Source organism: Topomyia yanbarensis, chromosome 1 (genome assembly GCF_030247195.1).
Source record: "Topomyia yanbarensis strain Yona2022 chromosome 1, ASM3024719v1, whole genome shotgun sequence".
NCBI classification, from domain to species: domain Eukaryota; kingdom Metazoa; phylum Arthropoda; class Insecta; order Diptera; family Culicidae; genus Topomyia; species Topomyia yanbarensis.
In genome coordinates, this window is record NC_080670.1 from 115,677,967 (window position 1) to 115,699,583 (window position 21,617).

Genomic DNA, 21,617 nt, shown 5'->3' on the forward strand with positions numbered 1-21,617 from the left:
GGGATTAGGTTGACGTTTTTCAGAGTGATTGCATAACCTTTCTATATGAGAAAGGCAAAAATGTGCCAAAATCCAAAAAAGTGAATCGTCGTCAAATTTTTTTCGAGTTTGCATCAAATCTCGATGTTTCATGCACCTTGAACACATTTAGCATCAAAAATAAAAATTCTATTTTTAATTTTTCCTATAGTTTATATGAGAAATTTCTGTATGGCCGAACTCTGAAACCCGTAATTCCGGAACCAGATTTCCGATCGATCCAAAATTCAATAGCAGCCGATGGGAAGGTTGCACCTTTCATTTGAGACTAAGTTTGGGCAAATCGGTCCAGCCAGCTCTGAGAAAAATGAGTGATATTATTTGACACATACGCACATACATACACACACATACACACATACACACACATACACACATACATACAGCGAAATCGGTTAATTAGTATTAAGCATAATGACAAAAATACCAAAACAGCTCCGAGAACCGAAAAAATCAAAAATCCAACGAAAATGCAAAATAAGTTTTAAACGCCTTTTTAGATGCAAGCGTCGCGAAAAATATGAAGACGGATAATGGACCCCCGATATTTTGTATACTTTTGCTATTATATCTTACGCCGATCTCCTTACTTAATTTTAATATTAATAATACTTCCTCTCTCCCTCACTCCGACACTCTACTGGCCAGAGATTACTAACTAGGGAAGTTAAGAAAAGCCTTGAGCCATGCAATATAGTATCAGAAAACCAGAAGTGACGATATCATATATAATATGGTTTATGTTTATGTTTATTACCTTCACCAACAGGCCCCTTGGCCCCAATGGTAGTTTCTTAAACTAATTACATTTTAAAATTGCCAACATTTTCGCTTTTATCGAATTCCGCGTCCGGTTGAAGTCAAAGGCCGTCGCCACACTGTTTAAATTCGCTGGAGTCCGATAACAGCACTCTGGAAACCATAGTTGGTTCTCCTGAACGGAACTCGCAGAAGAGAGTTATTACGTAGAGCTCGAACACGGGCTTGAAGATCCAGACGTCCGAGGATTGTAGGGCAATCCACTCTTGCTGAGAGTAAGTCCGAGACGAATAAGGCTCGAGAGCAGTCCCTCCGAATGCTGAGTGTATCCAGGTGTATTAGCTGGCAACGGTTTTCATAGCTCGGCAGCTGAAATCTGTTTCGCCATGGGAGATTCCGAAGCTCGAAATAAACATTCTCGAGTTTATCCGATACAGTGCAAGATGCAAATGTATACGAAGAAAATGAATGTTGATGAGGGTGTGACAAAATTGCTGGATATTTGTGAATTCATCCGCCAATACAAAATTAGAAGAAAAATCTGAGCTTCAATATGTGACCTCCATTTTCGATGTAAAATCGTGTGCTGAATCCGAAAATGATGTCCAAAAAATTTAAAGTAGAACAGTATTCGAGTTAGAGTGAAAAAGTGACTTTCACCTTTAAATAAAAAAGTACATTTGACACATGAGGGATTCCATGAGAAACCGGCCGACCACAAAATATGACCATCGTCGATTCGAACGAAACTTTGAAGTTGTGTTCGGCTTATGAATCTCCATGATTTTCTCTGACTATTGCAATATTTTGATACAAGAGCATTTTTTCAAAAGGGCGTAAACATTTCTACGTGCCTTAATTTCAAATTAAATTAAATTTGTTTAGTTCGATTACTCTTTTTTATACAGAGTAACTTTCTGAGAACGAGTTTCAGGGAATAATCATTTATGTACGAAAAAAATATACACTGAAAAAAATGTGCCATTTTTCACAAAAACAAAAATTTGTGTTTAATAATTTATTTAATTGCAAGAAAACCATTTTTTCAATTTTTTATATTTTCTCAACAAAAACCTAAAGAGAAAAGAATCATTTTGAATGTGATTGTGTGATGGAAAACTCACCGGTAAAAAAGTTTTTCTAACAATTACTTTATACATGTCTTTAAATTTCATACTAATTGACATACAAAACTGTAATTTTATTACAGAATATAATTCTATGTATCATTTTAAATCAAAATGCATTCAACAAAAATTTTCCAAAATGCTATAGTTTTTGAGATATTTGGAATTTTGTTCAAACAAAAACAGTTCATTCGTGTGATTATGCCCTATTTGAAAGTTATTCGCGTTACCCTATCATAAAATGTCGAAAATCATATGTTTATCGTTTTAAAAAAGTAAAAGAAACTCCGCTAGCGAATGACGGATCTCAATAGTAGCACGTCTGTAATAACATACGTACATGGAACTATTGAGAACCAGAGCTACAGGTCCAAAGTCCTGGTAAAGGAGGATGGTTGTGATGATCCGGGCCGAGATCACCACGTAAAGCAAGGTAGGGCATAACCCCAATTCCAAGGCGTGAAGCGACCCGTGCCGAGGGATGAGTGATCGAGGGGGTGAAAAAGATGCTCGATCGTTAACGGAGCCTGTGGGGTACCTGGGCAACCCCCACAGTAAGCGTCCCTTACCACGCTAATGCGGAGCTCTGGCGTGGCGGACATATATTTCTCGCGCTACTCGTGGGACTATACATGGAGGCAAATAAAAGTAAAAACAAACAGACGGAGGTGCCAAACCCCTTCGCAAGAGGTGGTTTGGCGAGGTCTCCCCCCCGTGGGGAGAGTAGTGGAGCGATGAGTGCTGCACCCGAAAACACCAGTGACCCCCCAGCAGCGGTAGGCAATACCCTACCAATGCATCGGAGGGACCAATAGCTGCGATGCGCAAAGTAGCGAAGCAACTCGATTCTATAATCGACTTCGCTAGCGCAAAGCAGAACATAGCCAAGGAGTTGAAGTTGAGCCTTCTGGAGCTCCGGAAAGCTGTTCGTGTCGCAAGACAGGAACAGCAGGCATATGTTGAGAGGGTGGAATGTCGGGAGAGGCCCGACAGAGAAACCCAGACAGTGGCCTCCAATAGGGAGGAAAGAGAGAAGGTCAATAGAGGTTCACAGACAGTGGCCTTTACCTTCTACGGAGCAGCCACGTCGATCGGAGCGGCGACCGAGTTCCCCTCGAAGGGAAAAGGAAAGGGCAATCGCAAGACGGCATCGAACGCGAAGCGCCCTAGGAAGTCGCCAGGAGAGGGTGCCAAAACCGACACCACTCGGCGTGCAACCGTCAAGGTCAAACGCCGCCTGGGTGAGGTAAGCGAGGGCGAGAGTGACCTCGCTGTGGAGAGCGATGGTACCAGCAACCCGGCACGACCGGGGCAGGGGGGCTCAAACCCCTGGACGCTGGTCACCAAGAAAAAGCCGGCACCGAAACCGGAGGTACCGCGGCCTGCGAGGAAGGCCAAGGACAGAGGCGAAGCCTTGTGGTTAAAAACCGACAAGGACAAATACGCCGATGTCCTTAAATCGATGAAGGCGGCCGAAAGCCTCTCGGCCCTTGGGCAGGATGTGCGTAGCGTAAGACGCACCAACACGGGAGAGATGCTCCTGGTGCTGAAGCGAGGCACACAATCAAGTGCAGTATATAAGGCCTTGGCCCAAGAGGTTCTTGGTGAGGGCGCCCAAATCAGGTCGCTAGGTGCGGAAACAACTCTCCAGTGCAAGCACTTGGACGAGTTCACGACCGCAGAAGACGTCGTCGCAGCCGTCAAAGAGCAATGCGGCGTCACAATCGAGCGGGCCTCTGTGCGATTGAGGGACGGACCCTCTGGCACCCAAGTAGCCTACCTCAGGCTACTGAATGCGGATGCCAAAAAGGTAACCGAGAAAGGGAAGCTGAAGATCGGCTGGTCGGTATGCCCTATTAGTATACCCCAGCCGCCTTCAGTGGATAGGTGCTATCGGTGCCTTGAGTCGGGCCACAAAGCATACGAATGCAAAGGCATAGATAGGAGCAAACTATGTCGTAGATGCGGCGAGGAGGGGCATAAAGAGAGGGGGTGCACTAAGGCATATAAGTGCCTTATCTGCACCGCTAAGAAGCAAGCCCATAAACATGCTATGGGCGGACCTTCGTGTCCCTTCGGCGAGTTAAATAAGAAGAAGCCGTGAGAGTCACACAGCTAAATCTTAACCATTGTGCAGCAGCCCAACAGCTGCTGTGGCAGTCGGTCTCGGAGTCGAGGACAGATGTCGCCCTCTTATCAGACCCGTACAGCATCCCTGCCGGCAACGGCAATTGGGTGTCGGACGGGTCTGGAATGGTGGCAATCTGTACAACGGGAAGGTTCCCGGTTCAAGAGGTAATACACCCCTCCGCCGAGGGTGTGGCGATTGCCAAGATCAATGGTGTGTTCTATTGCAGCTGCTACGCCCCACCAAGGTGGCCAATAGAACAGTTCTACCAGATGATCGACAGGCTCTCGTCGGACCTCGTGGGCCGGAAACCGGTAGTAATAGCGGGAGACTTCAACGCTTGGGCAGTGGAGTGGGGCAGCCGCTGTACAAATAGCAGGGGTCAAGCGCTAATGGAAGCGTTTGCGAAACTCGATACTGTGCTAGCTAATGATGGCTCCGCTAGTACATTCCGTAGAAACGGAGTGGAGGCGTGGATTGATTTGACCTTTGCCAGCCCGAGTCTGGCTCCAGGCATGGAATGGAGGGTAGACGAAGGCTACACCCATAGCGATCATTTAGCAATCCGCTTTAAGATCAACTATGGTGTGCAGCATCCGAGGGCGGGAGATCCCTGTCAGGTACGCGGGTAGAAGTCCAATCACTTCGACAGCGAAGCTTTCACCGCGGCCCTGGGACTGGAGGCCAACACCGACAGTCTAAGCGGGGATGCGCTGGTAGCTGTTCTATCACGCGCGTGCGACGCCACTATGCCGAGAAAAACACTGCCAAGAAACGGTAGATGCCCGGTATACTGGTAGAGTGCCGAGATTGCAGCTCTACGGTCAGCCTGCCTCAGAGCTAGACGTAGGATGCAAAGAGCTCGCACCGAGGATGCAAGAGAGAACCGCCGTGAAGTGTTTCGAGCTGCGAAATTAGCCCTTAACAAGGCTATTAAAAGCAGCAAGAGAGCGTGTTTCGACAACCTGTGCGAGAGTGCCAACGCGAATCCGTGGGGTGACGCCTACCGGATTGTGATGGCCAAGACCAAAGGGGGCTCCTCACCCCCAGAACGGTCTCCGGACCGGTTGGCAACGATTATCGAAGTACTCTTCCCGTCTCGAGCCACAAGCCCCTGGCCACCTGCACTACAAGACAGTGCGGCACGGTCGAAATGGTGGCTCCAGTGACGAATGAAGAACTACTCGCAGTGGCTAAATCCCTAGCAATGAACAAAGCTCCAGGGCCGGATGGAGTTCCAAACAACGCTCTTAAGGCAGCGATCATAGCGAACCCGAACATGTTCAGGCTAGCTATGCAGAGATGCCTTGATGAGTGCCGTTTCCCCGATAGATGGAAAAGGCAGAAACTGGTGCTGTTGCCGAAGCCCGGGAAGCCGCCAGGCGACCCATCGGCGTACAGACCAATCTGTCTGATAGACACGACTGGCAAACTGCTTGAGAGGATCATCCTCAACAGGCTCACCCCGTACGCGGAAGGTACGGACGGTCTGTCAAGCAACCAGTTTGGCTTTCGGAAGGGTAAGTCCACAGTGGACGCTCTCAACTCAGTGATAAATACTGCCGAGATAGCGATCCAACGAAAAAGGCGAGGTATTCGATACTGTGCGTTAGTGACACTTGACGTGAAGAACGCATTCAACAGCGCAAGCTGGGATGCCATCGCGCTCTCGTTACACCGGCTTAGCCTACCGGTGGGTCTGTACCGGATCCTGGAAAGTTACTTCCAAAACCGCGTACTGCTATACGAGACCGATGCCGGTCAGAAAAGGGTTCCGATTACCGCCGGAGTCCCGCAGGGCTCGATCCTAGGCCCGGTGCTATGGAACCTCATGTATGACGGGGTTCTGAGACTGAAGTTCCCTCCTGGGGTCAAGATCGTCGGCTTTGTCGACGACGTAACCTTGGAGGTCTCAATTCCTGAGGTAGAACTAACCGCAGAACACGCGATTAGCACGGTGGAGGAATGGATGAGCGCGAGAGGCCTGGAGCTCGCTCATCATAAGACGGAGGTAGTTATCGTCAACAACCGCAAGTCGGCACAACATGCAGTTATCCATGTGGGAGAAGTCGCGATCACTTCACAGCGAAGTCTGAAGTCTCTCGGAGTCATTATAGACGACAAGCTGACCTTCGGCAGTCATGTCGACTATACGTGCAAGAGAGCGTCGACTGCTGTTGCGGCACTATCGAGAATGATGTCCAACAGCTCAAAGGTGTGCGCCAGTAGACGTAGGTTACTGGCAGGCGTTGCCGTATCTATCCTCAGGTACGGCGACCCGTCATGGTCAAGAGCACTGAGGGTAACCAGTTACCTACAGAAACTGGAGAGCACCTACCGCGTGATGTGCCTCAGAGTGATATCTGCCTACCGCACGGTATCACACGATGCATCCTGCGTGATAGCGAGCATGATGCCAGTCGGGCTGGTCATTCGGGAAGATGAGGAGTGCTTTGAGCTACGTGGAAATAGGGGAGCCCGCGAGCGCACCAGGGTGACCTCAGTCGCCAGATGGCAGCGTGAGTGGGACAACTCCTCGAAAGGTAGGTGGACCCACCGGCTGATACCTAGCATATCGAGCTGGGTGGGAAGACCCCATGGGGAAGTTCACTTCCACCTGACACAATTCCTGTCAGGCCATGGCTGTTTCCGTCAGTACCTCCACAGGTTCGGGCACGCGGAGGTCCCAGTCTGCCCGGACTGCCCAGGTGTAGATGAAACTGCCGAACACATACTGTTCGTATGTCATCGGTTCGACGTCGAAAGAAGAGCAATGCTTGACGTCTTTGGCTGGGACACAAAACCGTGGAGAAGTGGAACGCAGTCTCGGCTGCTACCATCCAGATTGCCAGTAGGCTACAGGTAATCTGGCGAACCGAGCAACAGACGGCGGGCACGGCTAACTAGTGATTGGTTAGCTGGAGCGAAAAAGGCCAAGCGCAAAATAAGAGAGTGAATGGTCTGTTCATGCCGAGGTAGGTTGGCGCAGCGAATGGCAACCGCGTAAGGGGTAAACCCAGCCACCCCGAAGCAAGACAGAAGAGTGAGTGTATAGGCGTATAAGTGGACTGCCTCATGCCAAGACGGGAGGGTCGTAGCGTAGTATGTTGGAACTAAGCTATCGATGCCTCATGGCGTGGCAGAGGAGTGAAAGGGTGAGCATCCAAGTCAGTCTCACATTGCATGTTAAGGGTGAGCATAAAAGTCAGCCTCACAGGTTGGTAGAGGCTAGCACAAAAGTCAGCCTAGCAAGGAATGAAAAAGGTGAGCACACAAGTCAGCCTCGCATGGTATGTCAGAAGTGGGGCCTAAGGAAAATGTCCCACATGGGATGCCAGAGGGAGTGACAAAGGTACAATAGAGTGGCACGATTGAGAGTGAATCAGGTGATAGGGTGAGCACCCAAGTCAGCCTCACATGGATGGGTAGGGCGAGCACAAAAGTAAGCCTAGCAAGGAATGAGTAAGGTGAGCACACAAGTCAGCCTCGCATGGAACGTAAAAGGTGAGCACAAAAGTCAGCCTCATGTGGGAGTGTTTGAGAGTGAATCAAAGTGCGATTGAGAGAGCACCCAAGTAAGCCTCATACAGGATGTATGATCGCGTGAGTGAGAGTGAATGAGTACATTCAGTACAGCCATCCCCCTAGAAGTAATACCGAGAGGTAGTTCCTGGGAGGAATGACGGCGGAGCCCAATGGAGTTTAGTCGGTATTAATGGCTGGTCACCATTCGAGTCCGACACGCCCCCAGTGCACCCCGTGTGGTAGATTGGACCCTACCGTTAGCACGTGTACTGGGCTAGGACATAAAGGTCTTCTCCATTGTAAAAAAAAAAAAAAAAATACAGACTTTTTTCCGATCTCGACGAACTGAGTCGAATGGGATATGACACGCGGCCCTCCGGGCCGGGATTAGGTTGCCGTTTTTCAGAGTGATTGCATAACCTTTCTATATGAGAAAGGCAAAAATGTACCAAAATCCAAAAAAGTGAATCGTCGTCAAATTTGTTTTCGAGTTTGCATCAAATCTCGACGTTTCATGCACCTTGAACACATTTAGCATCAAAAATAAAAATTCTATTTTTAATTTTTCCTATAGTTTATATGAGTAATTTCTGTGTGGCCGCATTCTGAAACCCGTAATTCCGGAACCAGAATTCCGATCGATCCAAAATTCAATAGCAGCCGATGGGAAGGTTGCACCTTTCATTTGAGACTAAGTTTTGGCAAATCGGTCCAGCCATCTCTGAGAAAAATGAGTGACATTATTTGACACATATGCACATACATACACACACATACACACATACACACACAAATACATACACACATACACACACATACAGACTTTTTCCGATCTCGACGAACTGAGTCGAATGGGATATGACACTCGGCCCTCCGGGCCGGGATTAGGTTGACGTTTTTCAGAGCGATTGCATAACCTTTCTATATGAGAAAGGCAAAAATGTGCCAAAATCCAAAAAAGTGAATCGTCGTCAAATTTTTTTTCGAGTTTGCATCAAATCTCGACGTTTCATGCACCTTGAACACATTTAGCATCACAAATAAAAATTCTATTTTTAATTTTTCCTATAGTTTATATGAGAAATTTCTGTGTGGCCGCACTCTGAAACCCGTTATTCCGGAACCAGAATTCCGATCGATCCAAAATTCAATAGCAGCCGATGGGAAGGTTGCACCTTTCATTTGAGACTAAGTTTGGGCAAATCGGTCCAGCCATCTCTGAGAAAAATGAGTGACATTATTTGACACATACGCACATACATACACACACATACACAAACACACACACATACATACACACACACATACAGACTTTTTCCGATCTCGACGAACTGAGTCGAATGGGATATGACACTCGGCCCTCCGGGCCGGGATTAGGTTGCCGTTTTTCAGAGTGATTCTATATCCTTTCTATATGAGAAAGGCAAAAATGTGCCAAAATCCAAAAAAGTAAATCGTCGTCAAATTTTTTTTCGAGTTTGCATCAAATCTCGACGTTTTATGCACCTTGAACACATTTAGCATCAAAAATAAAAATTCTATTTTTAATTTTTCCTATAGTTTATATGAGAAATTTCTGTGTGGTCGCACTCTGAAACCCGTAATTCCGGAACCAGAATTCCGATCGATCCAAAATTCAATAGCAGCCGATGGGAAGGTTGCACCTTTCATTTGAGACTAAGTTTGGGCAAATCGGTCCAGCCATCTCTGAGAAAAATGAGTGACATTATTTGACACATACGCACATACATACACACACACATACACAAACATACACACATACATACACACACACATACAGACTTTTTCCGATCTCGACGAACTGAGTCGAATGGGATATGACACTCGGCCCTCCGGGCCGGGATTAGGTTGACGTTTTTCAGAGTGATTCTATATCCTTTCTATATGAGAAAGGCAAAAATGTACCAAAATCCAAAAAAGTGAATCGTCGTCAAATTTTTTTTCGAGTTTGCATCAAATCTCGACGTTTCATGCACCTTGAACACATTTAGCATCAAAAATAAAAATTCTATTTTTAATTTTTCCTATAGTTTATATGAGAAATTTCTGTGTGGCCGCACTCTGAAACCCGTAATTCCGGAACCAGAATTCCGATCGATCCAAAATTCAATAGCAGGCGATGGGAAGGTTGCACCTTTCATTTGAGACTAAGTTTGGGCAAATCGGTCCAGCCATCTCTGAGAAAAATGAGTGACATTATTTGACACATACGCACATACATACACACACACATACACACACCTACACACACATACATAAACACATACACACACACATACAGACTTTTTCCTCTCGACAGATCTCGACGAACTGAGTCGAATGGAATATGACACTCGGCCCTCCGGGCCGGGATTAGGTTGACGTTTTTCAGAGTGATTGCATAACCTTTCTATATGAGAAAGGCAAAAACCTACAGAATAAGTTCTTTTAACTTAACTTTAGGTACTTTTGAGTTGTGCGTCACTTTCGCTCTTACTAGTGTTGTCAAAAACAAAACGAGAGATTCAACTCAGTCGAGGTCCTCCGTGCAGTAAGGTACTTTTGAGTTGTTTGGGTTATACTCAAAATTAGGTAAATTCAACCTAAATTTCAGTAAATTAAACTCAAGGTTGAGCTATTATTTTTGCCGTAGTCAAATGGAAACTACCTTCAACACGGTTTACCTAATTTTACCTTCCTGCACGTTACCCCGAGCAGGGATACCAGGCATACTTTTAAAATGTCTTCACATTTCATGAAAAAATGTCTTCATTTGTCTTCACCGACTAGGATTCTGAATCGGTTTTGTATTTTGAACCAGAATTCTGCCAGAAATCTGTCAGACAACCGAAACAAATTTGTCTTCTAAGTGAAACACCTGCCTTCACAGCCTTTCAAATGTCTTTAAAATGAAGACATGTCTTCACATCTGGCATCGCTGACCCCGAGATTGAATCAAAAGTACTCAAATATAGGTAGTTTTTCGGTAGCGTGTAGTGTTCTGTATCTATATTGGATGACGCTATTGTATGTTTATACTGAAGGCTGAACAGAGATGCTAGATTTGCAGACAAGCCTGCAAATGTGCAGACTTTTAATTTTAGATGCAGACTTTTTTGATTGAACAGATATTTGCAGATTTTTTTATTTAGGTTGCAGATATTTACAAATTTTTAAAACTGAATTTTCTTTTTTATATTGCAAATCATGAATAAGACAATTTTGACGAAAAATAGTTTTCCTGACTTTCTATGTACTTCCCAGGCCATTAGAATTTTCACTGCAAACATTTGAAAAAAGTACCTGGCATCTCTGATGCTGAACCAATCAATTTATGTTACCGAAATAAATACGATTCACACAATACATCAGGCTTCCGTCACCGGTACGGAACGTCAAGATTAGTTACATGCAATTAAATGGAAGCATTCACACTCAACATCAACGGCACGGAACGTTTTGGCGTACTGCACATTTGAACGGGCACAAGGGAAAAGTATTAAGTACGATTGATACAACAGGCTTCCGTCCCCGGTACGGAACATCACCGGCACGTCAAGATTAGTTACATGCAGCTAAATAGAATCATTCACACAACATCAACGGCACGGAACGTTTTGACGAAGTAGTGAACGGGCACAAGAGAAAAGTATTAAGAACGATTCAGACGATACATCAGCTTCCGTCAACGTCAACGGAACGTCACCGTTTCGTCAGGATAAGTTTAATACTTTTCTCTTGTGCCCGTTTATACATGCCGTACGTCAAAACGTTCCGTGCCGTTGATTTTGTGTGTGAATGCTTCCATTTGACTGCATGTAACTAATCTTGACGTTGCGTACCGGTGACGGAAGCCTGATGTATCGTGTGAAACGTACTTCAAACTTATCCTGATGGAACGGTGACGTTCCGTTGACGGAAGCTGATTTATCGTCTGAATCCGTTCTACTGAAATTCATGGATAAACATTAGATCGGTTCACGGTTTTAAAAGTTTCTTTTTTGTATTTTAGATGCGGGTCCTGGCGGTTCTATTTCTATTTCATATGACAACAAATGATACCAGAGCAACGGAACAGAACGTTTTAGTTATGTCCAAAAACCTAACTACCGTTGATGAACAATTTCCGTAAGTAAGCAGATATAATGGTTCAGATTATCTAGTCTAGTCTCGTCTACACATACACAGCCAATATATGTAGGGATCCAGGAAAATTGCAGACGTTCGCCCACAATTTTTCATGTCATTATTAACGTTTGTGGCACACATGGAATATGACACAAGCATTATAGTGGCCAGACCAACTGTGCAGCGTACAAAATGAAGATTATTCATTATTATATGGCAATCAAATTATTCATTTAATGATAAATTTAATCAACGAATTATTTTGAACCTTGAATAAGGAAGAAACGTGGACAACCGTTTCATTTTGATGGGGGTTTGATAAATCGTTGGGAGTGATTTTGCTAAGAGGGTTAATGTCACTCCTTTGGTTACTGGGATGGGACAGAGGTATTTAGCCCTGTCCTGACTAATGAGCCTAGGTTATAGCGCCTTTACTCGCTCTCTGAAATATTGATAGAGAAAATTAGCGAAATCGGTTAATTAGTATTAAACATAATGACAAAAATACCAAAACAGCTCCGAGAACCGAAAAAATCAAAAATCCAACGAAAATGCAAAATAAGTTTTAAACGCCTTTTTAGATGCAAGCGTCGCGAAAAATATGAAGACGGATAATGGACCCCCGATATTTTTGTATACTTTTGCTATTATATCTTACGCCGATCTCCTTACTTAATTTTAATATTAATAATACTTCCTCTCTCCCTCACTCCGACACTCTACTGGCCAGAGATTACTAACTAGGGAAGTTAAGAAAAGCCTTGAGCCATGCAATATAGTATCAGAAAACCAGAAGTGACGATATCATATATAATATGGTTTATGTTTATGTTTATTACCTTCACCAACAGGCCCCTTGGCCCCAATGGTAGTTTCTTAAACTAATTACATTTTAAAATTGCCAACATTTTCGCTTTTATCGAATTCCGCGTCCGGTTGAAGTCAAAGGCCGTCGCCACACTGTTTAAATTCGCTGGAGTCCGATAACAGCACTCTGGAAACCATAGTTGGTTCTCCTGAACGGAACTCGCAGAAGAGAGTTATTACGTAGAGCTCGAACACGGGCTTGAAGATCCAGACGTCCGAGGATTGTAGGGCAATCCACTCTTGCTGAGAGTAAGTCCGAGACGAATAAGGCTCGAGAGCAGTCCCTCCGAATGCTGAGTGTATCCAGGTGTATTAGCTGGCAACGGTTTTCATAGCTCGGCAGCTGAAATCTGTTTCGCCATGGGAGATTCCGAAGCTCGAAATAAACATTCTCGAGTTTATCCGATACAGTGCAAGATGCAAATGTATACGAAGAAAATGAATGTTGATGAGGGTGTGACAAAATTGCTGGATATTTGTGAATTCATCCGCCAATACAAAATTAGAAGAAAAATCTGAGCTTCAATATGTGACCTCCATTTTCGATGTAAAATCGTGTGCTGAATCCGAAAATGATGTCCAAAAAATTTAAAGTAGAACAGTATTCGAGTTAGAGTGAAAAAGTGACTTTCACCTTTAAATAAAAAAGTACATTTGACACATGAGGGATTCCATGAGAAACCGGCCGACCACAAAATATGACCATCGTCGATTCGAACGAAACTTTGAAGTTGTGTTCGGCTTATGAATCTCCATGATTTTCTCTGACTATTGCAATATTTTGATACAAGAGCATTTTTTCAAAAGGGCGTAAACATTTCTACGTGCCTTAATTTCAAATTAAATTAAATTTGTTTAGTTCGATTACTCTTTTTTATACAGAATAACTTTCTGAGAACGAGTTTCAGGGAATAATCATTTATGTACGAAAAAAATATACACTGAAAAAAATGTGCCATTTTTCACAAAAACAAAAATTTGTGTTTAATAATTTATTTAATTGCAAGAAAACCATTTTTTCAATTTTTTATATTTACTCAACAAAAACCTAAAGAGAAAAGAATCATTTTGAATGTGATTGTGTGATGGAAAACTCATCGGTAAAAAAGTTTTTCTAACAATTACTTTATACATGTCTTTAAATTTCATACTAATTGACATACAAAACTGTAATTTTATTACAGAATATAATTCTATGTATCATTTTAAATCAAAATGCATTCAACAAAAATTTTCCAAAATGCTATAGTTTTTGAGATATTTGGAATTTTGTTCAAACAAAAACAGTTCATTCGTGTGATTATGCCCTATTTGAAAGTTATTCGCGTTACCCTATCATAAAATGTCGAAAATCATATGTTTATCGTTTTAAAAAAGTAAAAGAAACCTTTTCAGCGTATTTGGATCATGGAGAAGCTTTCAACAAAAAGTTTTCCTAACAACTTTTGACATATTTTCATAATTTATACTATTTGCAGTAAAAAATACAATTTTCTTTTTGAATATGATTCTAAACGCCATTTTAAATCAAAACGCTCATATCAAAAAATTTCTGAAATGTAGTACTTCTCGACATATTTTAAATTTTGTTTTAACAGTACAATTTTTTTGTTTTATTACGGCCTTTTCAGAAGTTATTCTCCATCAACAACAATAAGTTTTTCAAAATTCCCATAACATTTCCTGTAACTTCTCTTTTGATATTGAGGCAATATTATAACCCATTTGAAAGTTACAAGAAAATAACCAAAATATGAACGAACTGTTTAGTTTAATATGGTTGAATAGTATTTTGGTTGTTTTCGTATAGCTTTCAGACGGTTTACAATATCACCTTGATGTCAAAGAGAAAGTTACAGGAAATATTATGAGCCTTTTAAAAAACTTATTGTTGTTGATAGAGAAAAGCGAATAACTTCTGAAAAGGTCGTAATAAAGCAAAAGAAATGTGTTGTTAAAACAAAATTTAAAATATCTCGAGAACTACTACATTTCTGAAAATTTTTGTTATGAGCATTTTGAATTAAAATAGCGTTTAGAATCATATTAAAAAAAAATGTATTTTTTTACTGCAAATAGTATGAATTATAAAAATATGTCAAAAGTTGTTGTTAGGAAAACTTTTTTATTGAAAGCTTCTCCATGATCCAAATACACTAAAAAGTTTCTTTTACTTCTTTAAAACTATAAACATATGATTTTTGACATTGTATGATAGGGTAACGCGAATAACTTTAAAAAATGCATAATCACACGAATTAACTGTTTTTGTTTGAACAAAATTCCAAATATCTCAAAAACTATCACTTTTTGGAAAATTTTTGTTAAATGCATTTCGATTTAAAATGATACATAGAATTATAGTCTGTAATAAAATTACAGTTTTGTATGTCAATTAGTATGAAATTTAAGAGCATGTATAAAGTTATTGCTTGAAAAACTTTTTTACCGATAAGTTCTCTATCATATGATATAATATCATATCTTATCACATTCAAAATGTTTCTTTTCTTTTTAGGTTTTTGTTGACAAAATATAAAAAATTAGAAAAAAAAATGTTTTTTTTTGCAATTTAAATTTTTACACTAATTTTTGTTTTTGTGAAAAACGACACAACAATTTTTTCAGCGCATATTTTTTTTCATGCATAAATATTTATTCCCTGAAACTCGCTCTCAGAAAGTTTTGCTGTATAAAATACAATAATCGAACAAAAAAAATTGTAAAATGATGCACGTAGAAATGTTTACGCCCTTTTAAAAGATCACCCCTTAGTCAAAATAATCTTACTGATTGTGGAAAAATTTTAGTCCTCCATGCCGGTGAAACGTGTAAAGTTTCATAGGAATCTAAGATGGTCACGATTTAAATATTTTCGGACGGATCTTCGTGGAATTCCTCACATTATTTCGTGACGTTACAACGATTTGACGAATGTTCATTCGACAAATATGTTATAACTTTATCAAATGAAGGCCTACGTCAAAACTTATTACAGATTCAGAAAGTAGACAAAATTCCACGAAAGATTCAAACAACATTAACTGAATATACTGAAAGAGGATTGTTTTATGACCGATAATGGAACGTGACGTTACAACGCGTGACAAATTAGAACTTTCAACGTATTTCAATAAAAGTCAAATCATCAAATTCTAGTATATTTAGTTTATGTTGATTGAATCTTTCGTGAAATTTTTTCTTCTTTCCGAATCTATAATAATGTTTGATGTAGGTGTTCATTTGATGAAGTTATAACATATCCGTCGAATGAAAAAGCTTTGCTAAAAACGGTATTGTTCCTTTTTTATTCGATACTAGCTAATACACGTCGCGCGTTGCTGCGGCTTTCAACGAAATAGGAGTGAAACACAATTCGTTCCGAAGTGCCATCTGGTGGGCAGATAACAAATGTCTACTACGTATACATTTTTATGGCAATCGGTAAGGCGTTTGGGAGTCTATAAATCACACACATAAAAAAATTCATTTTTATTTATTCGACATTTAGTTATCCACAATTTTCTGAGGATAAATGCGGGCTCGCAGTACATTCAACTCAAACACGACAAACAATGCGGGCTCGCAGTACATTCAACTCAAACACGACAAATTTTATTATGTCGTTCATAGGAATGATTCATGTCTAACTATTGAGAAATGATGTATTTACCCAATTCATTGGTGTTTTCGTCGAAGCATAAATGCAACACGGAACTAATGGTTCCCAAAATAGTGAATTTTGGAATAATTAGGTTTTAACATTACAAAAACAGTGCAATAGTTAACAACTTTATGAACATTCATAAAACAAAAGTCAAGTCGATTATTTTCTTTTTAAAATTAAGGAACATTTACAGTCTGACAGTGAACGAATTCATGATTTAATGCATCTTGATCATGATCTGGTTTTCGGGGTTGTGCATTACTTCACAAAAACCAAACAGTTTGAATATGGAGAAAAAAATAGTTTCTTTTACCAAAATTGTTTTTCGCTAAGGAGAAATATGGCATAGTAAACAGTCTGAATATACTTAGTTGAACTCTTCCCCTCAACGTGGAATAATATTCATGACTTTCCTCATGCCTCGTGAACATATTCATGATACCTAATATATAAGCCTCGATCCACTATTTGTTTTCGTGGAATAGTTCACGTAATCGCAAGATATTATTTTTAGACTCGTGATTCCTAGTATATTAGTCTTGACTCACCATGTCCTGGTGGAATAGTGCACAAAATCATAAATTAACAGGCATTCGTGATCAGGTTCTTGATTCATAGCACATTATTCGCGATCTATCTTGTGTGCTTGAAAATATTTAGAAGATATCCCTAATCATTTTCACTTTCATATAACTTTTGAAAATTTTGAGTGAACTATTCCAAAATATTTATGATGAAATACAATATGGTTGTGTCTAGCTGGTAGTGACCAGCCATATTTACGAGCAGTGAATGTAAGAAATATATTAGGACTTCGAACATCGTTATTCCCGTGGTAATGTTCAATGTGGTGTCCGAGCAGAAAATGAAAACTGAGTTGAGCGGTCAAAATGAACTATTGAGCTACAAATCGCTTTAGCAGCACATTTCCCAAAACATGTTACCGCGAATTGGTTACACTTTTATTGGGCAGTTCATATTGTTATGTTGCTCCGAGTTAAACATTCAATAGTAATCCAAAAATAGCATACAACAATAAAACGAAGAAGAATTATGAATATCGTTATAATACTGCTGATGTCATGAACATAAGTCACAAGAATAAAATATCACGTCGGTTTTCACAGTAAAGAGGGACAAGTCTATCTTTACCAGGAGACATTTTTTTCGTAGTTATGCTGCCTAAGCTCGACTCCTGGCAGCAGAAGACAAAAAATTAGCTCGAAGATTTTAAGCCTGTTTCCAATGATCCTGCCACTTCTATTTTTCCTATTTGTATATTTCACATCCTTGCTCTCTCTTCAGTACTATGGCTCTAATTTTTTTAACTTTTCCTACCTAGTACATAACTTTATAAACACTATTCATAAAACCAAAGCTCGACTCATGATATTATTCATAGATTTAGGGACATTAGTTCACGAAATCAAAACATTTTGGATATTTTCTCGTGAACTATTTCACGAATCTCGGAATTTTATTCATGAATCCATTCAATCCTGGAGAGCTAATTCATGATTTCTAATATATTAGTTACGATCAAGGTTTTTTACTTCTGTATATAAGAGTCAGGGGAAGTAGGGTGGACAAAGATGGCAGGGGAGAACATTATTTCAGTTTCAGGCTTCGGGAGATCAACGGATGGATTACAGAATCAGGATGGCCTTCATTAGGAAGAATCATGTACTGGGACGCCGGGTGGTCGTTCTCAAGATGGCAGGGGTTTCTCCAGACGATTTCGTAGTGCGACTCAGATGTTGATCGGCTACATTTCGAGTTGTGCATGTGATGTTCGTGCTTTAGGTCCCGTGTTTGTTGGCTCATTCGACAGGGATGATTTGTATCGCCTTGGAGTCGCATCAAACCATCGTGGGTGTATGGTACAGGTGGAAGAGAGCGCTTCTGAGAATGTTAAGGAAAAAGTGGCAGTTAAAGTTGGATATTGATGGTTTTTATGAAGGTGTATATAAGGGACATATAGAGGACATCGCGGCTTGCCACCACATCTCGAACCGAGACGTTGGGTGGTCTTCCTCGGGCCCGGAGGGTGTCCATAAGCCGAGACCTGGCGGAACTGTACTCGGTGCACGCCCAGACTATGTGCTCTATATCGTGATAACTGTCGCCACAAGCGCAGATACCACTCTCCACGAGTCCAATACGTCGGAGATGTGCATCCAGCGTGTAATGGTTCGCCATGAGTCGGGACATCACACGAATGAAGTCACGACCCACATCCATCCCCTTGAACCAAGGTTTCGTCGATACCATAGGGACTATCGAATGTAGCCACCTTCCTAGCACCCCATTGCTTCACGAGGTTTGCCAACTTTCGAGGGTTCTCTGATGAGTAATACTGAAAAATTCGTGGAAGCAAATTGGTCTTTCAAAAACGCTTTTAATCCACCTAACAGTGTGATGAGACATTTCTTATAACTCTTATCACTCTCTTCGGATATTATATCGTTTGAGAACATTTAGAGCTTGATGCTTCGTGATGTTTTTGATAACACATACTACATGGGATAGTGGCAGGACTCAGAGAATCTCTCAAATCAGCATAGGACAACATCAGTGCTAGAAATCTCAAACCAAATCAATGGGAAAGCGAAAAAATGGCCCATAAAATAGACATACAAACGAATTATTGCTAATGCTCTGTTAATAAAATATCTAAATTCCTCAATCAATGCATTGTGGTGGGAAAACTGAATTTTCCTAAAGGGGTTATATATTGTACTGAGCCAAAAAAATCGATTTTTTTATTGTTTTGAAGTTTATACTTTACTCAAATTTCCAACGCGACTGAGAACAGAGAAATCTACGCTTTTTCTTGAAAAGGGCGATACTAGCAGTGATACCATTCAAAGAAAATCAACAGTGAATATTTCCAGACTTGGTTTTATTTCCTATTTAGGAGCTATTGTGTTTTTTACATTCTTGATTGCATGATTCAGTGATCGAAACCCAAAACTTTATAAAGTATTTGAAATTATTAAATTAAAATTTGTTTTTGCTATTCAAATTGACAAAATGATAGTATCGCCCCTTTGGCGATTGTTTACCTTTTCAGTCCCACCTATCAGCATTGAAGTATCGCCCTTACGTTTTTTTACAATAACTAACGTTTTACACCACCGATTTCGTCCGGGTTTTTTCAATAGCGATCATTGTTACTATTTACAGCTGGTATCAGCTTAATATTCCTAAAAAATACGAAAAAAGCAGTTTCGCCTCGAAACTGCTAGCAAAAAAGTATCGCCCTGTTTGTTTGCATGGAGCGTGGAGGGCGAAACTTTAAATAAACAAACAAAATACAGTTTCGCCCGTTGTATTTTTTTGCTGTAGTTTAAGAAAGCAATAAGGTGGAAGAGAGCGCTTCTGAGAATGTTAAGGAAAAAGTGGCAGTTAAAGTTGGATATTGATGGTTTTTATGAAGGTGTATATAAGGGACATATAGAGGACATCGCGGCTTGCCACCACATCTCGAACCGAGACGTTGGGTGGTCTTCCTCGGGCCCGGAGGGTGTCCATAAGCCGAGACCTGGCGGAACTGTACTCGGTGCACGCCCAGACTATTTTGTTTATTTGTCTTATCGTCTTCGAGCAAGCTCGTACAGACTAGGTAGTAACTTATATACTAATATTCATTACGGTGCAACATTACATTATACTAACAACAAAACATAACATAGTCAACATCAATTATTACGAATATCTAACACAATTCTATACCAGTAGTTGTTGAAACTCTCGAAAGTAAATTCCTTTCGGCCAAGTTGATGGGTTCAGCGCTATATCACGTAATTCCAGATCAATGCCTACTTTGAACGACACATACGGCATCGTCGATGTATCCTTCCACGGTGGTACAAGTTTCTGCGCAGTAATCGTATCTTCTGTCTCTCCAATGCATTGTGAAACCATATCAATTACCTCTTTTTCGGTGACGGTGTTTTTTAATCTGGTAAGGAAAATCCAGCATTTCGTCGATGGTAAGACTTTTCTACTGTTCTCTAGAAGATTTCTCGAGCCTTGTACTAGCTTTGTCGATGACAGTGGGGATGATTCAGACGACACTGACACATTGAATGAGCCGGAAAAACCGGCCAGCGTTTGATGGATTCCAGCGATTTCATTCTTCAGCGCCAAAATTTCATCGTGCAAATCTGTTTCGCACTTTTTAGCTCTTGTGTCAGTGTGGGTTTCGGTAGTTGCGGTGGCAGCAGCGATGTTGGGAGCGGCGGTAGCGGCGGTAGCAGCAACGGTGGATCGAGATGAAATACTAGCGATATCAATTAGCTTGCGTCTATCCCAAAATACCTCCATGTCGTTAACATTACACATTATTTCGCCACATGCAGTGCATAGCCAGTAGATATTGAAATTATTGTTGCAGCTGATCGCCTCAGAACCAGTGATAGAAGCGCATTTTAGATGATAAACATCTGATCCGTCAGAACAAAAGCCTTTACACACGATTGTTTCTTCATCGGGTGCGATCTTTGTGAAGCATTTTTTGCAAATCATTTTGACTCAACTGCGATTTCAAGAATAATAAAAACTTTTTGTAAATGCTCTTCTCTGCCACTAATGTATAATCACTTCATTGAACTTCAGAGAAATAGCAAACAGTAACAGAGTTAATTTAACAAGCAATTTTCAACAAAATTCACAGCGCGGAACAGAAGCAAAACAAACGGGTACTATGTGCTCTATATCGTGATAACTGTCGCCACAAGCGCAGATACCACTCTCCACGAGTCCAATACGTCGGAGATGTGCATCCAGCGTGTAATGGTTCGCCATGAGTCGGGACATCACACGAATGAAGTCACGACCCACATCCATCCCCTTGAACCAAGGTTTCGTCGATACCATAGGGACTATCGAATGTAGCCACCTTCCTAGCACCCCATTGCTTCACGAGGTTTGCCAACTTTCGAGGGTTCTCTGATGAGTAATACTGAAAAATTCGTGGAAGCAAATTGGTCTTTCAAAAACGCTTTTAATCCACCTAACAGTGTGATGAGACATTTCTTATAACTCTTATCACTCGCTTCGGATATTATATCGTTTGAGAACATTTAGAGCTTGATGCTTCGTGATGTTTTTGATAACACATACTACATGGGATAGTGGCAGGACTCAGAGAATCGCTCAAATCAGCATAGGACAACATCAGTGCTAGAAATCTCAAACCAAATCAATGGGAAAGCGAAAAAATGGCCCATAAAATAGACATACAAACGAATTATTGCTAATGCTCTGTTAATAAAATATCTAAATTCCTCAATCAATGCATTGTGGTGGGAAAACTGAATTTTCCTAAAGGGGTTATATATTGTACTGAGCCAAAAAAATCGATTTTTTTATT

General features: G+C 41.2%; 1 protein-coding gene across 1 annotated transcript in view; it reads left to right on the top strand.

The window, feature by feature from the left end:
• LOC131680036 (uncharacterized) overlaps nt 1–21,617 on the top strand; it is a 101,027-nt gene that overhangs the window by 53,908 nt on the left and 25,502 nt on the right. The window contains exon 2 of the mRNA XM_058960787.1: nt 11,591–11,706. Coding sequence (XP_058816770.1) covers nt 11,591–11,706 — 116 coding nt within the window. The remainder of the gene's footprint in view (nt 1–11,590; nt 11,707–21,617) is intronic.